The sequence below is a fragment of the Paramormyrops kingsleyae genome, chromosome 6 (assembly GCF_048594095.1).
Source record: "Paramormyrops kingsleyae isolate MSU_618 chromosome 6, PKINGS_0.4, whole genome shotgun sequence".
Classification (NCBI taxonomy): Eukaryota; Metazoa; Chordata; class Actinopteri; order Osteoglossiformes; family Mormyridae; genus Paramormyrops; species Paramormyrops kingsleyae.
The window spans coordinates 22179148-22197986 of record NC_132802.1 but is presented as its reverse complement, the minus strand read 5'-3'; the positions used below and the strand labels follow the sequence as shown (position 1 = coordinate 22197986).

Below are 18839 nucleotides of genomic sequence, written 5' to 3'. Positions count from 1 at the left end.
TTATCGCGAGAATCTGGAGCAGTCCGCGATCTCAGCCTGACTTGCGGGTCGCCATAGCTGGTGCTTCAGCAGCTGAGTTGTACGGTTAACGTAGCTTACTGGGAGAGATGGCCAAAGTGGAGCTTGCACCATTTAGACCCTGGGATGATTTCTTTCCCGGTCCTGATCGATTCGCCAAACCTGACTTCGCCGATTTAGCCAAGTGGAACAACAGGGTGATCAACAACCTTTTATACTACCAGACAAATTATTTCCTGGTGGCCATTGTGTTTTTCCTGATTGTGGGGTAAGCTAGTTTTTGACTGTCATCTGTGTCATAATAGCGATTTTGCGAATATGTATTTACGTACACTATCTCCCCTCTCTGCATGACAGGATTTAGGCGTCCTTTTCATCGTACTCCATGATGTATTCGAGAACTAACCTGCTGTTATCACTACAGCTTTATCGAGTGGTTATGAAAGGTTGCATCTTGGCGCATTAGTTTTATGTACGGTGTCGTACCTTTAGTATTGACTAAATTAACATACCGATTACTTTTTGTTTCCTGCGCATAGAAATATAATTTAGATCTGCCAATGAAAACCTTCCGGGAAGTGCAGTCTCACTGCGACTCCATTGGATAACGTCTGTGGGACGGTCTTTTTAGTTTTCTTATTTTGGAATATGTGTAAAATTTGGCCTATTCATATAAATGTAATGCCTGTTTATATCGTATATATCAGCTCAGCTTTATTTAAAAGCGTATGTAGTGAAGATGCATCAAAACATAAACTAGTATGATTTACAGGATGTTGGAATACATATTTCTTAAGGATCAATTTGGTCACTTCCCAGTACTGCTGTAATGCAGTTCACGTCTGCATATTTCTGTGAGTTACTGGGGCTATATTGGGAATGAGTCTGTGGTGCTGGATTCAGCTTATTCAAGTCGCTGACTTGAGAGCAGAGGTGCTAACCTCATCAGTGCTTGTTTTCCAGATTATCAGACTGAACAGCACGGACGTTTTAAGTGTGGGTGGGGAAACTGTCAATCTTCACTACTAGGATAAAGTAGGAAACTAAGAAAAACTCAAGAAGGACAACAAATGAAATGATGTCACCTCAGGACTAGTTGTTAATGGTTATCTTCAGTAATGATGAGCTAAACTATGCAGAACCATGCACTGGTTTCATATAAGTGTGAGTGGGTGAGGTGGTGTATTGCAACTTTAGCTGCATTGAACTCCACTTTCCCCCAGTGTAAGTAATATATTTTTGTCCTCATCTGTGACCATTTCCATACATTGGGAGAGTGTGCAGGTAATCCTGAGCACCAGTGCCCTACAGAAACTGTATAATTGATGTGGGATCTGGGCCACAAGGCCACAAAAATAGGCTTGGGTCCTCCAGAGAGATAGTTTCTGTACCAGTTCAGTCTAACTGGGCTGGGTCAGTGCAACATTACTCGCTTTAAGGGAACGCCTAGTATCCTGCCCCCAGAGCCCCTCTTCTTAACGCAGCTGTTATTTAATTCCATGTATGAAGGTGTAACTATGGGAAATGTTTTGCTATCATCATCTTGTCAGCCTTTGAAATATTATTAGATTTTGAGGTCTGAATGTTTTTCAGTTATCCTAAATCAACAATTCTCCAGCGTCCAAAGCTTCACTGATTTCTTTAGGTTCTGCAGCTAACAACTGGACACAGGAATGTGTTTTTGTTGATTAACAAATAAACAGGATTTCTGGTTGCTTCTATTGCCATTTTACATATACCATTAATATTTAGCTTCCTTGTTTGGTACAGGTTTTGAATATATATCCCTGCTTTACCATAAACAGCATATAATTGAAATCCGCTTTTCATATGTAAAAGATTGAGGGAAACTGTAATGGAAATATGAGTCCTCAGCGGTTTCAACTTGGAAAACTTGGAAAATATGTTTTGCATGAGTCATCCAGTGTGCTTCTCTCTGCTGTTGGAGAGGTGGCGTTCTCGGTCCCCTTCATTTCATCCCAGTCTGGAAATTTTGAATGTTCTTCCCTAAGTATAGCCCAGTAGCGCCAGCCCAGCATGTATGCTCTCGTGACTCATTGCTGATGTTTCAACACTGTGTTGTTCCCTTCAGCAGCAAAAGAGCAGGTGTGCCTTTCGGGGCGATGTCACATAGAAACATTTCCGGTTAATTGTGATCTACGGCCATGTAGTTAGTAATATGGAAATAATGAAATTGGGATCAAAAGTTTAAATGTCCTAGAATATTCATAGTTTTATTTGCATAATGCACAATAAATACTGTTGAACAGTTGACCAAAGAGCTGTATTTCTTCTGGCTTTTATGCATAAAGTAACATGTGCTTTTTAGTCTCATTTTACATATGAGTAACCCACCCAATCAGCTTGTGCCTGCCAGAGCCATTCCCTGGCTGTACAAACCACAAGGCTGGGCTATACCCTGGATGGGCTTGCATTAGTAATGTTAAAATTTAAACTGTGATTAAAATTATTTTTAGAAGGAGGTGTTTAAACATTTTTCGCCACTAGGTGGTGATAAAATGGAGAATATGAAGCTGAATACATGAGCTGCGTCTTAATCTGTTACCACCCTGCAGGTTTTTGAACCCCATCGGCATGGTGCTGGGTGGCGCAGTGGTGTCCCTGGTGTTCGTGGGCTCAGTGTGGGCAGCGGAAAACAAGTCTGTCGTGAAGAACTTCAAGAAGAATAATCCCATGCTGTTTGTCATCGCCGTGCTGGGGGCCAGCTACATGCTCCTGTCCCTGTGCGAGGGAGTCATGGTCTTCGTCTTCGGCATCTCTTTCCCACTGCTAAGTAAGTGTGTTCCTCCGTCAACAGTTACACTATAAACTTCGCCAGTGGCAGCATCTCCTGCTTTTAAAGAGTCTTCGTAAAACGTTGACGGCGTTTGGCCGCACCGTGACACAAAGTGCCTTCTAAATCCCGACATAGCATGGGGGGGGGGGGGCAGAGCTGGAATGAAGGATTTAAGCTTAGGGTGAGTGACGGGCAGTGCACAGCAGGCAGAGCCCCAAAGCCCTTCTCTGTAGCACTCAGATCATGTGAGGCAGTTGCCAGGGAGAAAGACCTTGTAAACACAGGGTGACCAGAAGGAAAACATTCCCGGCTTGATCAGGGGGGATAGCAGAAAGTACATACTTCAGTTTAGAGACAGTTGCTAAAGTCATACATTGTGTATACATACATACATACGTAGTGTACTTCTGCATGATTTTGTGAGAAATGTAGTTAATTTTTGATAAATTTCTGACAGTCTGGGTGTTTTATTATTGTATTGATATTTTTTTTTTTTTTGGGGGGGGGGGGGGTCTCATCTCAGACTAAACTGGCTCTCCCTGCCCTTTCGCACAGTAATCCTAGCCCATGCTTCGCTGCGCCTGAGGAACATGAAGAACAAGCTGGAGAACAGAATAGAGGGAGTGGGCCTGAAGAAGACCCCCATGGGAATCATCCTGGATGCTCTGGACCAGCAAGAAGAGAGGATCAACAAGATCCAGGACTACCTGGAGACAAAGCTAAACCGGTGATGTGGACGCTGAGGCCAATGGGTTGTATCAGGAAGTCGACCCTCAGTCACTGCATCTCTGCTGCGTTTTACAAAAAGCTAACCTAGCGGACCGTTTCGGAATTAAATGTAAACCCCGCAAAACCAAAATATATTAACGTTCTATGTATTTGCATAAAAAGTCATGGTTATGCAGATGTGGTCAAGAAGGTTACATATTGCAGTGGAAGGAATTTAATTGAATTTAAAATGGGCAGAAGTCGGTGTCCTTTAGTTTTAAACCTGACGGAAGTTTGTTTCGCACATATTCTGAAGGCCTGGTGCTGCATTCCTCTTAGAAGTTGGGTATATGTTTGCTTTATTAAGCTTTTGGGTGGCACTGGAATTTTGTGGTTGTTTATTTCTTTTCTTTATATCAGTTTTTCCCAGTGTAACATGCTGACATATTCTATGACTTGGGATGGGCTTGGAATAGTTGGCACAGACACGATGCTTTGTGGCTCAGTATACTTGGCTGGTAATTTGCCATGGCTATTTACTGCACCCCCCGCACTGTCATGTCTGATCGAATTAGACCCACATTGTCCGTTAACCAAATCTGGGCACAAATTGAGGTTTAGATTTTTTGTTTTGACCTTCAGCACCTTTTCTTATGTTAATGATGAGTTTTTAATGTATTTGTTAGAAATTAGCAATAAGTTCCTCCATTGTCTTCACATCCAAAGGAAAAGCTGCAACTAGCCTATGGCTATGTAATTTTTGAGAATTAATGAACAACTGCCTGAGCAGTTTATACATGGAGCGTTTGTGGCAATCTGGTTGTTTTGCTTGTTGTATCAGACTTTGTATTGCAGTCGTGTCTTTTCTTTGAGCACACAAAGCCATGTAAAGTATGCAAAGAATTATATGCATCTGTATTTTTTTTGTGGGGAAGAGGGCTAACTGCTCAAACGCTGGTAAGGTTATGTAACTCAGTCCCTTTGTAGAGCACTGACCTGTGATGATGCAGTCCCTTGCACTTTTAAAGGCTTTCATGGATAGCAATGCATAGCATGTTGCCTGAGTTTAGCACCACAATTGCATGCTGAGGAATCTACTTGCAGTCTTTTTTTTTAAATTAGGTTTATATGTACTTCAAATAAATAAAAAACAGTAGAATTTAATAGTAAACCTGGAAGGAGGGGAAGTTGAAACTGACTGTTCTTGTGTGTTGATGCTTATTTACATACTTTATATTTTCTTTATATAGTATTCTTTGTATATTTTAATATTGCTTTTTCTATTCCTTAGAATGTCCTGGTTAAACAAATGTTCTGATAAACCACATTCTTATTTGCTAAACATAAGTAGAATACCATTGACATAGATGAAATCACAGATGTCCCTTGATTACTTTTTAGATAAAATCTTGCATTTCTTTCCTTAGGAAATGTAAATTACCTTCTAAATTACAGCTTTAAAGAGACATTGATGGAGTGATTCTTATACGTAATTTAACAAAGCATTTCTTACATTCATCTTCCATACCCCTGTATCCAGAATAAGGTTCTGTGGCCTTACAGTCTTTTACAGGCCACAAGGCCGGAATCCCCCGGGATATGGTGCCCCCCTCCCCCCCCCATCACAGAGCACACTCTCACACATTATGGGCAACCTAAAGATGCCTAACTGCCTGTTTAGGACTACAGGACAAACCCTGTGCAAGCATGGGGAGAACATGCAAACTGAGGTTGGCGTGGAATTTTTTTTTGTCTCTGGGTTTTGTCCTGCAATTGAAAACATTTTCAGTGTGTGATCTGCCAGCCATAGACTCTTGAATGGCTTTCATGAGCTGAGCAACCTGCAAGTTTTCCAGAGGTGACTGTAGCGTTCATGCACACACACAGGCTTCTCAGCAGCTGCTTGTCCTGTGCATACGTCCATCAGAAAAGGCTGGTTTCACTTGATTCAAGTTCTTTGGGGAGGGGCACCTATAGAATAATAATAAAAAAAAGCTTCACCGCCAGAAGGGGAAATATCCATGGAGAGACAGACCAAAAGGATTAAAGCAAAGGTCAAAAATTAAAATGACGGCAGTAGTCACTTCCAAATACACAATTCACTCCAGCAACTGACATAGGAAGTACTGAAAATAGACTACAGTGTCACCTGGGTGTTATGACTGCTAGACTCTAAACAGCAACTGCTGTGAAATTTTCAGTTTTTTGCAAATAAACTCTAGTCCTGCTGATTTTAATAAAATAAGATGACGCGCATGTACATTTGATGCTTAATACAGTTTGAATTAATTTCTTCACCATTCGAATTAGCAATTTCCCTTTTGCCAATACAGTGCTAATGTTATTACTGTCGGTACCACTCACCGATTTGAGATAGGCTACGTTGCTCTGCCGTATTTCACTCAGGAGTAGATCGCGGGGGGTCAGGTCGACCTTGGGAGGCTGTCGTCGACGTGGGACAGGTTTCAGAGTCTTTATCACGTCTTTAAGGTTGGCTCTCTCGTCCCCGTCTGCTTGATCGCTCGCGTCCCTGTGCCGCGGTGTCCTCCGAAGCTGGACATTTGGTCGTTCATCGCTCCTGTCTTCTCTGAGGTTGAGCTCTAGCAGGGGGTCTCGTCGTTTGGGGGTCTTTTTAAGCTGCACGTCCTTCAGAGGATTGCTGGAATTGGGACTTGAAGGCTGGTGAGGCTCCTGTTGGCATTCACCCTGTGGGGTAGCCACCACAGGCCGCTTTGGGGTTTCCTCCTGCGGAGGTAAGGGTCCAAGTTCCATAGGGGGTAAATAGCCTCCCAGCATCTCCAACAGGCCCGGTGGCAGGTTGAAGGAGTTCTCGTACATCTCCATTAGCTGCCTCTGCTCCTTCGCCTGTTGCAGTCTCTGCTCCTCGTGCCTTTTCTGCCGCTGGCGATCAAGGTTTCTCGTCAGCAGGTTTGTCACTACCATGCGAGGCCCTGGCAGCTCAAAGTGGTAGCCCAACTTCAGCAGGGTGTGGTTGGCCTTCAACAAGCGGGACACCTCCATCTCAGCATGGTGGCCCAGCATGTGGCGCTGGTTGTGGAAGCGTAGCTCGGTCAGTGTCTCATTGAACTGCAGGCAACGCAGGATAGCAATGATGCCCTTTCCCGTGATGAAGTTGGACTCAATGTTCAGTGTGGTGATGCTTCGATTTTCCCGCAGCATATTAGCCAACAGGTAGGCAATGCTTTCATCAGCGCCAGTGTTGGCGATACTGAAGGTCGTCACATGTTTGTTCTTCTTCAGGGCATTGACGTAGTCCCCGAGCATGTCTTTGGGAATGTTTTCAATGTTGTTCAGGTTAACTTCTTTGATGTCAGGGCCATTGTTGCGGATTTTGTCCAGGGTGCTTTCCAGGTTAGTTTCATTCCCAGAAGGCCTTGCTGTCAGTTTGATGAAGTTGCCTCCCAGAGCAAGTTTATTTGGAATATTTAGTTTGGATATTTTCTTCTCTTCCTTTACTTCAGGTTCCTCTGGGTTTGGTTCTTCTGCAGCTGCATCAGTAGCCATAGATATTGTGTCTGTTTGGAGGAGACACGGCTGGGGGTCACTGGGTGGTTCTGGATCACTCCCCTTTGGTCCTGAGATCTCATCCTCATTTTCCTGTGCATCTGCAAACTCTGATGGTGGAAGTAGGATGTCTGTGTCAGAAGACAGGTTTTCTTCACATTTCGGTGGAAATTCTGGGGAATTGCTGTCGTCCCGTTTTGTTAGCTCATCTTGCCATTTCTCTAGTTCTTCAGTTTTCTCTTCTGCTGTTTCACACACATTTTCCTTATCCTCATGATATTCCTTCTGGTCATCATCCTCAGTGCATTCTGGTATAGTTTTCTAACACAGAAACAAATTTTTAAGCTTGAATAAATGTATACGGCATTGCAGAGAAATACAGATACTGAGATTGCAAATTTGAATCACAATATCATGAAGTCATATTGTTCATACATGATTAAATCTTTGTCAACAAGAAATTTTTGTGAACAAATTAAGAACAAAAAGCAGTATTAAGGTTTCAATGATTAATGTCATTGGAAGCAAAATACTTGAATTGAATACTTGAGCAATTAATAGGGATACATCTCAGGCCAGTAGATTCTGATCATGCGTAATAAACACATTTGTGCAATGATTATTGAAAGGCTAGGAGAGGACACTCACCTCACTGGGAAGCAGAGTGGCAGGGACTCGCTCCTCTTCCAGCATGCGCTTTGACTCCTTCTCCCAGTAGAGGTAGTCCACCAGAGACCTGTGGTCGAAAGACCCCGTTGGAGGCTTGTCAGTCTGGTCTTTTTGTCGCTGCCCTACTGGTACAAACTCGTCCGGTGCAATAACGTCCATCTCATTCTGGAGCTGTTTTAGCTCCTCCGGAGAGAGGTTGGCTAAGATCTCATCCTCGTCGATATCATCTGTGTAGGACTCCTGGTCGCTGTGGTTAGACATTTTCCCACTAACTTCTAACTTTGATTAAATTATAATAAGATAAAAGCAACAATAATAAAACCACCCAGTTTGATCAGAGTGTTTAAGCCAGGATAGCGCAGGCTTCCACTCCGGTCAGGAGAATAGCTGCTCTACTCCACATGCAGTCCTAAAATTAAGCCACATTCGTTGGAGGGGAAGGTATTTATGGTGCAAGAAGGAAAGATGCTAACATATTCTTTTTTCAGCAGCTTGAGTCAGCTGGTTAAGTGCCCCTGATATTTCTGTATGGCCACTAACTTGAGAAAGAGAGAGAGACTTGATTGACATAAACAGGTGGCATATTCACAATCCAGAACATATGGAACCACCTGTCCAAAGTTCCGCGACATGAGTAAGGATATCCGTCAGAGAGAGCTTCAAAACAGTGGCTGTTAAAGTTCGGGATGGGAAAAAGCAAATAACTTAATCTACGCTGTTTCCAGAGTAGGCTGAGAACAATCAGTTGGTGGGTAATAGTATTAGAAACGGATTCATGGCAACTGAAAGTGTTTGCTGTGCAAAATAATGGGAAAAGAAGGCAAAATGAAAAAGAAGAAATTATTCTCAATGTATGTCTTTCATTAAAAGAGCATGACGAGTTGGTTGCAGTCGAAGTTTGAAGGTCAAATGGTCAGTCTGCTAACACCGCTGTGAGTCGTCAAGATACCGTATGTCAGTCGGGGGTATCAGGAATCACAAGAGAAAACCTAGCTGACTGATGGTAGTCAAAAGGAACTGTGTGTCTGTGTCTGTGTCTCAAATATACTTTATATTGTGGGGACCAAAACCTATTATTTTAACGTTGTGGGGACCATTTTTTTCGGTCCCCACAAGGGGAAATTCAGTTTTCTAAAAATCAATTGCAATAAGAAAACAAAAAATGGCAAAAGACTTGTATTTTCTTTGGTTACGTATGGTTAAGGCTTGGTAGGGGTTAGTGTCATTGTTGGGATGAGGGTTTTGCCCATAGAAATGAATGTAACATCCTCAATCAGATATGAGTACAGGTCTGTATGTGTGTCTCTGTGCCTATGTCTTTGTGTGTGCAGATTGTAGTGACAGAATTAAAATACTGAGATCTGTTACATATCTTTATTATCTATGGTGTATTTAGAAGAGATGACCAATATTCTTTATATACAGCTTTGCCACTAGGTTTTATTTGTTGCTACAACTGCTTTAGATAATTATAAATACATAATCCCTGCTCTTAGTCCCCTGCACTGGCCTCAAATTAGGTTCAGAACTGATTTCAAAGTTCTTCTCCTTACATCTAAGGCACTTAAAGGTCAAGCATCTGAACTGATTCATGTTTACAAGCCACATCGTACATTCAAATCACAGAATGCAAGTCTCCTTGTCCTACATATACATGGCGTAGTAGCTGGCGCTGAAGGCTTTAACTATAGGGCCGCTATATTGTGGAGAAGTCTGCCTGTTTAGATTTGGGATGCCGAACTGTTCTCACCAATTAATTGTTCTCACTGTTCTCACCAATCCCTACTAAAGCTATTATTTTAGCTTGGTTCATCCACACCTCAAAAAACAACACTGTAACAATGGCTGTTAGTGCTGCTGTACATGCCCGTATGGCCTGCTGTGTTCGTCTATCAATGCATCTAGGCATGTTCTTACCACCCATCTCCTTTATTTTGCTCCCTACCTGTCCACATGGTGCCCAGTTTGAGCTGGAGTGCTGGTTCAGTCACATGGAAGTGTGACAAGAATTCAGTGTGCCAGCTTACACTGCCCTGCCTGGATAACTTGCTCATTGATGGATTCTGGCCATGGTGACAGGTTACTCCCTGCTTTTATTAAAGCAGTCTCATTTTCCCTGCATTCTATAATGTTAGCATGCCCTGGGGGGTTGGACATTCACATAATACAAGAAGGTGTATGATCACCCCTAAAGTGAAATCAAATTTAGAATACAATCAGTGTGCGATGCTTAAATCATAGTGAAAAATGTCAGTTCTGAATAAAGGTATGTTATGTAAAATCTATTCAGTTAAATTACAATGCACTCCATCATACTGAAGAACCTCCTTCCCTGAAGAGGTACAAGCATCAGACAAAAATAAACAGCTCCAGCGTTTATTGGCATCTCTTGTTAAAACGGAAGCATTTCACATGTATGTCAGTGACAAAGCTTTCTTTTCTACCAACGCATAAACAACTTTAAACATTCAGTCTTCCATTTCACAAATTTGTAACATTTTACAAAATTAGTATGTTCTTAATATGAATGCAAATTGTTCTTTATGAAAGCGAGGATTCCGTCCAGTGGGCAGTGGCAGAACAACTATATACTGGGCCCTGGGGCAAAAATGGACCCCTCCCCCCTTCCAAATTCACACATACATCCTGCCTATGGCAGTTACAGCAGTAACCTCCAAATATCATACCCATCATGCACTGCAGTAGTTAGCAGATTCCACAAACATGCTTTTTTATTAAATACTTGCCTCGTTTGACTACAAAACATTACAAAACCATTACATTTCAAAATTGTTTTAAATATTGTACCAAATTTGTGTGTGTGTGTGTGTGTGTGTGTGTATTTGGTTTATATTACATTGTGGGGACAAACTGTCCCCCACAACGTGTGATAAAAATCTGTTATTTTGACATTGTGGGGATTAGATTTTTCTAATGAAAGGAATGTCCCCACAAAGACACACAAACCTGTGTGTGTGTGTGTGAGATTGTATACATAAAAATGAGAGATATAAAAGTAGCATGTCAAGAACTCACACAATCTGTATGACATCAGTGCCTTTATCTGCACCGATGTTTTTGCATATATATGAGACCTTTTTAGTCGGGGGGGGGGGGGGGGTCGACGTCGCTGGTGGGGGCCCGGGCACTAGGGCAGCTGCCCCGGCTACCAGTCCCTCCCATGCTGGTAGCGGTGGCATAACAATACAGTCGTGACTTGTAGCTCCAGTAGAACGATTGGCACCGAATACAGTGAGAGTCTATTGTCTGATCTGTGAAGGAGGTGACATCTGTTGCTTCCATATGGAAACATCTGGTCAAGTGGGTTGAAGGTAACATTAAATGTGAATTCTGTGAGAAAGTATAAGGGAACCACCCATGCATGTAAAGTGTAAATGGCTTTGTCTCCGGATTCCTGTTTCCACCAAGCCATACAATGCCCTTTGGCGTAGTCGTGCTTCTACAAGTTTGGTCTAACCAGATGCTTTTCTTTTGTTTTTTTTTTTTTGTTTTGTTTTTTTTATTTTACCATTTACCATCATGAGATGCTTTAGTTACTCTACCCATAGCCACAATATTCAGGACAGGACAGTATGTGACTCATTTCATGATCTGTCTAACAGTCTGAATTCCTAGTAAAAGAAGCCTTGTCTAAAACACTAAAGGCATTCTAAAATTCATTAAGCATAATTCAGTCATCTGCAGGATTTACAAGTCTCAGCACAGTGCACAGTAGCTCTTTTGTTTCTGTGACGTCTCAGATTACCCTCAGAACACAAGATGGTGGGCGAGAGCACATACAGACAGCAGACAGAATGATCACACTACAAGGTCAGACTGTGGTTAGACAGCACCTGCTAAAGGTGTTTCACTTGATTTCCAGACATCTATCCGCTAGTCATGAGTCCTTCACCAACTGGTTCACTTTGTTCAAGTGGATGTATGATCAGAAGTGTGTAACATTCAAAGCAAGACAAGACACAAATATTTTAATCTGCTACAAGTTTAAGGTATAGTGCAAGCTTTATGTATTTCTTTGTTATTAATTTTGATATAGCAAAATTGGTTCAACCAGAAATGGACCAAAAGTATACTGTTATTTGGATGATAGAAATATATAAAAAAGACTGCACTGTTGTTGCCTTACAGGCCAAATAAACCAAAATAAACACAGGCCTCAGCTATGTAAAACAAAAACATTCTCAGTTGCAGTTCTGTACAGCCTCAGCCCTGCAGAATTTTCATCCGTCCAAAAGTGCTCAACTACGAAATTCATGTAAATATCTTAAAAGAGGGTCTGTTGTACTGTTGCCCAGCCTTGTTCTGGGGGTCCATTTCCAAGAAAAAGTACTTCTCAGAGCAGTCGTTCAGGTGAAGGCATAGCAGGCCACACACAAATGGCTCACTGCAGGTGACACAGACCACTTGTAACAGGATACGAGTTTCTCACCCTTTTCCAAATGAACCCATCGTGCCAAGGCATCACAGTTTTCAGGAATCAGGCAGCTGCTTCATACCTTCACAACAAGAGAGATTAGATGTCAAAATGTGATGCAATATCTCAACATAGTGAGAGTCTAACACAGCAATTATAGTACAAAACAGAAACTATAGGAAGATTTAGATTTGTGTAAATATGTCATTTACATGTTATATGAATGTGGCTTTCATGGATATAAGAATCTCACCTGAGCTTTTGGAAGGAGCCTTCCTTGAGTATCTCAGATGGGATGATACGGTCTGGTAGCCCAGGTTCTTCATAGGACTCCTCTCATAGGTAAACCTACCCTGCAGACTGCAGGCCAAGTTCCATTGTGACACACTACGCTGATACCAGTCTTGGAGGTGTTCTGCCACACGGGCCCGTTGCATGCTCTTGGATACCTGCCTAGGGACTGTGGTATAGAAACTGTGGGGGAAGCTCTCTGTTTCCTCATATACACTGTGTCCATTTCTGCATGCAGGCCTAATAACATGGCCGCCCTCCTGATGATGGGCAGACTGACAGGTTCCGTAATCAGAGCTGGAGTGAATACCGCAGGAGCACCCAACGAAGCGATGTGCAGTGGAAGATCTCCAAGGCAGGACCTGGTACTCAGGGCAGCAGATGTTACACACCAGGTTGGGCATATTACTACAGCTGACAGGGATGATTCCATTTTTATGATATGGCTGCCTCCAGATGCTAGAGTCTAGAGTACAATTGGGACTGTATGCTGGACAATTGAAATCTTTATTGAGCTGGTTCGAACCCGACAAACTGTGGTCCAGGACATCATTGCCAGTGCTGGTATGGGCCAGGGTGGTTAAGACGGCTGTGATATTAGACTTTGCCTTTGAATGTTCATCAAACTGCAGAAATAGCTGGTCATCGCTCTCAAATCTGTAAAATTTACATTAATTAGCCATATTATAATCCTTTATTTCCTCAGGGCAGAAATATAACAATACAATTTTTACTTTTTCCTCAACACCAGCCACCAAAAATCAGTAGCACATACACTGCGCTATTGTACCTTAGCCTGGTGCTGCAGTGGGAATGCTGGGTAATGACTCTGGGGTATCTGGATGGATCTTTGAAAGGGCTACTATGGGCCAATAAGATTCTTCCGGGGTTTGCATTTGGACCCTCTGCAGTGTCACTGCAGCTCCATCTGCAGCACATTCAAAGGGAATTTTAAAGCTACAGTGTCATTTTTTTTTTTATCACGTGGGTTCTAACTACCAGCATCCATGAGATCAGTGATAATACTGTACCTGTCGGAGGCCACATCGCTTTGCAGGTCACTAGATGAAGACTGTGCCAGTTGCTGGGATGAGCACTGCACCAAGCTACCCTCACAATGAGTGCCTGTGCCCAAAAGAATATCATACTGTCAAGCACATCACACAGATATTCGACACTGACAGTGAGGAAGACTAGCTAGACTTTTCATAAGAAGTTCCACTATTTAAACAGAAGATTGGAAGGAGAATGCGGTATTGCTACACCGGTCCTTACTCACTCGTAATGTCTTTATTATCTTTCTGAGGCAACCAGCCATTACGAGAGGGATTAACTTCATTTGAGGTCAGCTAGTACTAAAAATAAACAGTGATCTCTGTACACATATGAGATACAACAAAACAGAGACTGATTTTCATGTGAAAGCAAAAGTAACAGTGGCTTTTAAAATAATACAAGGGTGTACACACAACATGTAACATACATTTTGAAAGGGGAACAAAATTAACATCATAAAGAGTGATAATTTATGATTCAGGCTTTTATTTACCGTCGGTGATTGGGCAACTAGTGTGTGTTGACGTCTCTTTCATTTGAGCACTGTAGTGGTCCATTTCTTCCTTTATGTCACTAAGTTTCCGCATAGCTTTCAGGCAGTTTCTCCTTCTCGCCTTCTTCACTGACTTGTGCTGTTTAGCCTCAGCTGCCAGACTGTTAGATGCCTCCACAATCTTCTGCTGTACAGCATAACCCATCTCCAAGCTCCTCAAGTAAGGGTCCTGCAGGGTATCTGAAGTTAGCTGGCTCTGTTCAGTTATTTAGACTTTATTGTTTCTTTACTGTTGTTGTTGTCCTTATATTATTACAGATACACTATTCCTTGTACATTAATCACCCACTGTTTGTTTAAGAGCCTCGACTTGTTTGGCTTGTTTCATGATGACATAATGGCACAAATGCAGTGGTAAGTAAAGCGTGAATGGTTGACACAAGCTGCCGCATTTTTTGCTCGCAATACACAATCACAACACACATCAACACAATCTGTAATTCTCGCTGTCCCAATACATGCTGCAGAAGGAAGCCAATGTTAAAAATAAATCACAAGTAGCAGGGGGAAAAAAAACCTAGATATGAATTTTCATACATACCCCATTCAGGGGAATGTCGTTGAGCTTGAACATGGCCCCCACCCTGTGGCGGACCGTAGGGGCCGTTTCACCTGGAGATAAGGGGAACTCCTCCGGAAGCCTGCCAGTCAGCTCCTGCAAAGCAAGCAGTAAATGGTTAACATTCTAATACCTTCTTCAGCCTTGGATCACCCATTTCCCTTAAATTCAATGATCAGCCTGGTGCTTAGAAGGTTCTTACTGCTTCTCTCAAGCAGATGCCCTTCAGCTCCTCAAGTTTCTGACTCAGGTTTTCCTTTATCTCCTTCTCTTTCCTCCTCAGTGCAGAGATCTTCCTCAACTCCTCACTTGAACCCAAGTCTGCCATTGCTGCATAACATCAAAAATATCAAGAAAGCAATCCTTTAATAATCATTTAGTGTTGAGATAATGAAACAAAATATTTATTTTATATATATGTACAGACGCTCCTCTACTTACAAACTTTCAATTTACGAACTTTCAGACATGAAACGAACGAACGAAGAGGACTGACTGTAAGTCCAAATTGTGTTCCTTGGGCTCCCGTTTCCTGTCCGCAACATCAATTTTTTTCTTTCTGCTCTCCAGTTCCGCCTAGTGCGGCTTCTGGCCGCTACTCCCGCCGCGCAGCAGTGTAGCGTGCGAACTCCCAGCATCCTAGTTCTTTGTACTTGCGTATACCCTTAAAATGATGTTGAATAATGGCTTACGAACATTTCAAGTTACGAACGGCCGTTCGGAACGTAACTCATTCGTAAGTAGAGGAGCGTTTGTATATATAATATATACAAATATATGTTTTTTTTTGTACTTTCATTACAAAAGACTTCAATGTCTACATAATCTCATGTGAAAATGTATCCATAGTAATAAAATTTTAGTAACTTAAATGTTTTAGTAAACTTGAACCAACACAAGCTATATAGGTTCAGGCAGTTAAGCTATAGGAACTGGAATGGACACTGCAGAGACCTCTATTATAAGGAAGCCAATTTTTTTCAAAGATCTGTAGGCCAGTGTTTCCAAACCTGGTCCTCGTGGAGCCCTAGACAGTCCAAGTTTTTTTTCTCAGGAGCTGGGTGGGAGCAGAATGTGGCCTGTCAGGCAGGGAGCTGGGAGGGAACGAAAACGTGGACCGTCTAGGCGTCCCCAAGGACCGGACTGAGAAATACTGCTGAAGGCAATACACTCTCCTGGTCATAGCCCAACCAGACAAATATTTTTACTTAAATAATATTTATGGCAGCTACACATTTAGTATTCCTCCTCAACAAACATATTAATTAACAGAAATAATTGGATAGAATCGTGCAGATACAGATTCTGCTTATCCAGTACAAGGTAATGTAGATGTCGCTTATCCAGTGCAGGGTAAAAATTACAATCAATCTATAAAGAAAACAGAGGTTGACTGAATAAACTGAAACAAATTTCTACATTACATTCAGAAAAAAATACTTCTATTTTATAAAACATGCAAATACTTACATGGTCATTTGTTGAAATTCCTAGAGGTAAATGAAAAGGAGCATGCAATCTAGGAATGAAATCCAGGGATTATATCTTCTGTGAGCAACACTCACTGCCTAATCCTAACCTTGTCTTCAGAGATAGGTAATAATAGGTGGTGGCCAGGCCCTCTCCCACCCCCCTGTGACATCACAGGAGTTGTCCTGCCTTCACCTTAAGCAGAAACATTCTCTTATCTTTCCAAGATCTCCATGCCACGTAATGATTTTTGGCAAAGCTTCAATCACTTTCAGATGGGGAATAAAGAAAAAAATTGTCTGATACTGCATTTAATTTCTGCCAGACCCGGGCCTAGTGGGAATCAATGTAATCATCTATGAACTACCACAATTTTAGTATATTTTGTAGATCTAGTGAATATAGGTTACTCAGGTAGATGGCGCTGTTGAATAGCTTAGACTTAGAGTTCCATTTGGCATGGTTTATAAAAACAATAAAGATATCTTCAAAATAGCAATAACTTTATTATAATTCTTTAGATCTGCATTATATTACTAATATGGGGGCAAGAGGCGGGGGGGGGGGGGGGGGGGGGGGGAACCATGTCTCTGAGAACAAATAGAGCACAAGACAGGGAATATCCTATATGGAATGCCAGTGCATCACAGGGCACACACACAGTTTTAACCATAAGTAACCAAACGAAAATACAACACTCCTGATATTTTAAGTTTTCTGATTGCAATCATTTATCTTCATAAAATTGAGTTTCCTTTTTGGGGACATTTTTCAGTCCCCATATGGTAAAAAAAAAAGAGGTTTTTATCACATTGTGAGGACATTTCGCAATGTGGCTGCTGGGGTGGCTGACGGTGGACCGGGAACTGGAGACGTGGGCTCCTCTGGACTGGGCACTGGAGATGTGGGCTCCTCTGGACTGGGAACTGGAGACATTGGCTCCTCTGGATTGGGAACTGTAGATGTGGGCTTCTCTGGACCAGAAAATGGAGATGTGGGCTCCTCTGGACCGGGAACTGGAGATGCAAGCTCTTCTGGACTGGGAACTGGAGACACGGGCTCTTCTGGACTGGGAACTGGAGATGTGGGCTCCTCTGGACTGAGAACTGTAGATCTGGGGTCCTCTGGACTGGGAACTGGAGATATGGGCTACTCTGGACTGGGAACTGGAGATGCAAGCTCTTCTGGACCGGTGATGGGCTGTGAGGCCTCTATGGGGTCTAGCAACACCTCAGACCCAGAGAGGGTTATTTGGATAAGGAAGCTCAATTGTATCGTGCCAAGGACACCATGCCTGCTCAATGTTTGGTATATGATAGACTCATGAACAGAGATGTTAATCAGGTCCAGTGACTGTCTTTGGAGTGTATTTCATGTCTTTGGATCTTCGCTGGTCACCCACTTCCAGGGAGCCACAGTACTGAATTGTTTCCATTTACAGACAATTTCTCTAAATGTGGAATAATGAATATCTAAACTCTCCAAGATGACTTTGTAACCCTTTCCTGCTTTGAGTAAATCAACAAATCTGGATTACAGGTCTCCTGAGATCAGGGTGCCTGGTGAAGGCTTTATTCATTTTCTGCCCAGTAATTCAGTTTCTGTTCAAGTAGAAGCCTCCTGCTAAACATTTGACTTTTATTATTCAATCTCTGGGACAGTTATTGACTGTACTCTCTAATATCTCCCACCATCCTCCTTTCTCTCAGTACCCCAGTAAGCATAACAAGAGATTATTATTACAGTATATAACTATCGGACAAGTTATCTGGCTAAGCGAGAAATAAGGTGGATTATGTCTCCAGCTTAACCCTCAGCAGCCTGAGCCCTCTCAGCCACTTTCGGGGTAGTCTGACGTGCCTTGACATTTTTAAATATTTCACCTATCTAAAAAACATTTATCCCAAAGTGTTACATGTGCTTTTATTCAGCACAAACTCAGCACTAATAATCTGAGACCACTTAGAATGTTATTATTCTATTTTTTGTTAAAATCAACTTTAAACATATATTTTTCAAAAACCTATTTCAGGCATGCTGAGAAATTGTAAAAAAAACACATTATAGACATTTCTAGGTAAGACTTTTGAGCTCTGAAGCTTATAGACACAGGATTGGCTACACATAGGTGAATGAGACATTCTGAAATTTTACGTGGTTTGATTACTAAAGTGTTAGAACTTTAGAGTGCATTTCTCCTGGTCTATTAACTCCTTCATGCTGGTCAGAAAGGCACAGCAATCTCTTCACTTCCTGAAAAGACTGAAGAACATCCACACTATATGGACAAAAGTATTGGGACACCTGGCCATTACACCTACAGGAACTTCTATGACCCCCCCATTCTAAATCCATAGGCATCAGTATGGAGTTTGTCCCCCCCCCCCTCTTTGCAGCTATACCAGCTGCACCTCTTCTGGGAAGGATTTACACAAGATTTTGGAATGTGTCTGTGGGAATTTTTACCCATTCATCCAGAAGAGCATTTTTCAGGTCAGACACTGATGTTGGATGTGAAGGCCTGGCTCACAATCTCTGTTCTAATTCATCCCAAAGGTGTTTGATTGGGTTGAAGTTAGGGCTCTGTGTGGGCCAGTCAAGTTCTTCCACATCAAATTCATCCAACCATGTCTTTATGGACATTACTTTGTGCACTGGGGCAAAGTCATGCTGGAACAGAAAAGGATCTTCCCCAAACTGTTGCCGCAAAGTTGGGGGCATAGAATTGTCCAAAATTTCTTGGTATTCCGAAGCATTA

General features: G+C 42.2%; 3 protein-coding genes across 4 annotated transcripts; 1 reads left to right on the top strand and 2 right to left on the bottom strand.

Moving 5' to 3' along the window:
* Positions 1-11: 11 nt before the first annotated feature.
* LOC111842278 (PRA1 family protein 3) lies at positions 12-4721 on the top strand. Its single transcript, XM_023808712.2, has 3 exons — positions 12-286; positions 2595-2812; positions 3371-4721. The coding sequence occupies exons 1-3, from the start codon at positions 108-110 to the stop codon at positions 3544-3546; spliced, it is 573 nt and encodes a 190-aa protein (XP_023664480.1). The 5' UTR covers positions 12-107; the 3' UTR covers positions 3547-4721.
* On the bottom strand, positions 2594-8192 carry lmod3 (leiomodin 3 (fetal)). The gene is made up of 3 exons (XM_023808702.2): positions 7697-8192; positions 5888-7369; positions 2594-5494 (listed from the first exon to the last, which is right to left on the bottom strand). Exons 1-3 carry the CDS (start codon positions 7976-7978, stop codon positions 5447-5449), a joined length of 1812 nt encoding a protein of 603 aa, XP_023664470.2. The 5' UTR covers positions 7979-8192; the 3' UTR covers positions 2594-5446.
* A 3649-nt stretch (positions 8193-11841) lies between these two features.
* Positions 11842-16166, bottom strand: LOC111842276 (FERM domain-containing protein 4B-like). 2 transcript variants are annotated; one of them, XM_023808703.2, is made up of 8 exons: positions 16082-16166; positions 14814-14941; positions 14594-14707; positions 13993-14221; positions 13475-13568; positions 13234-13371; positions 12406-13100; positions 11842-12234 (listed from the first exon to the last, which is right to left on the bottom strand). In XM_023808703.2, the coding sequence occupies exons 2-8, from the start codon at positions 14937-14939 to the stop codon at positions 12209-12211; spliced, it is 1422 nt and encodes a 473-aa protein (XP_023664471.2). In that variant the 5' UTR covers positions 14940-14941; positions 16082-16166; the 3' UTR covers positions 11842-12208. The 2 variants fall into 2 exon arrangements, with proteins under 2 accessions (XP_023664471.2, XP_072568987.1); XM_072712886.1 differs by lacking the exon at positions 16082-16166 and adding an exon at positions 15053-15114.
* Positions 16167-18839: the final 2673 nt, after the last annotated feature.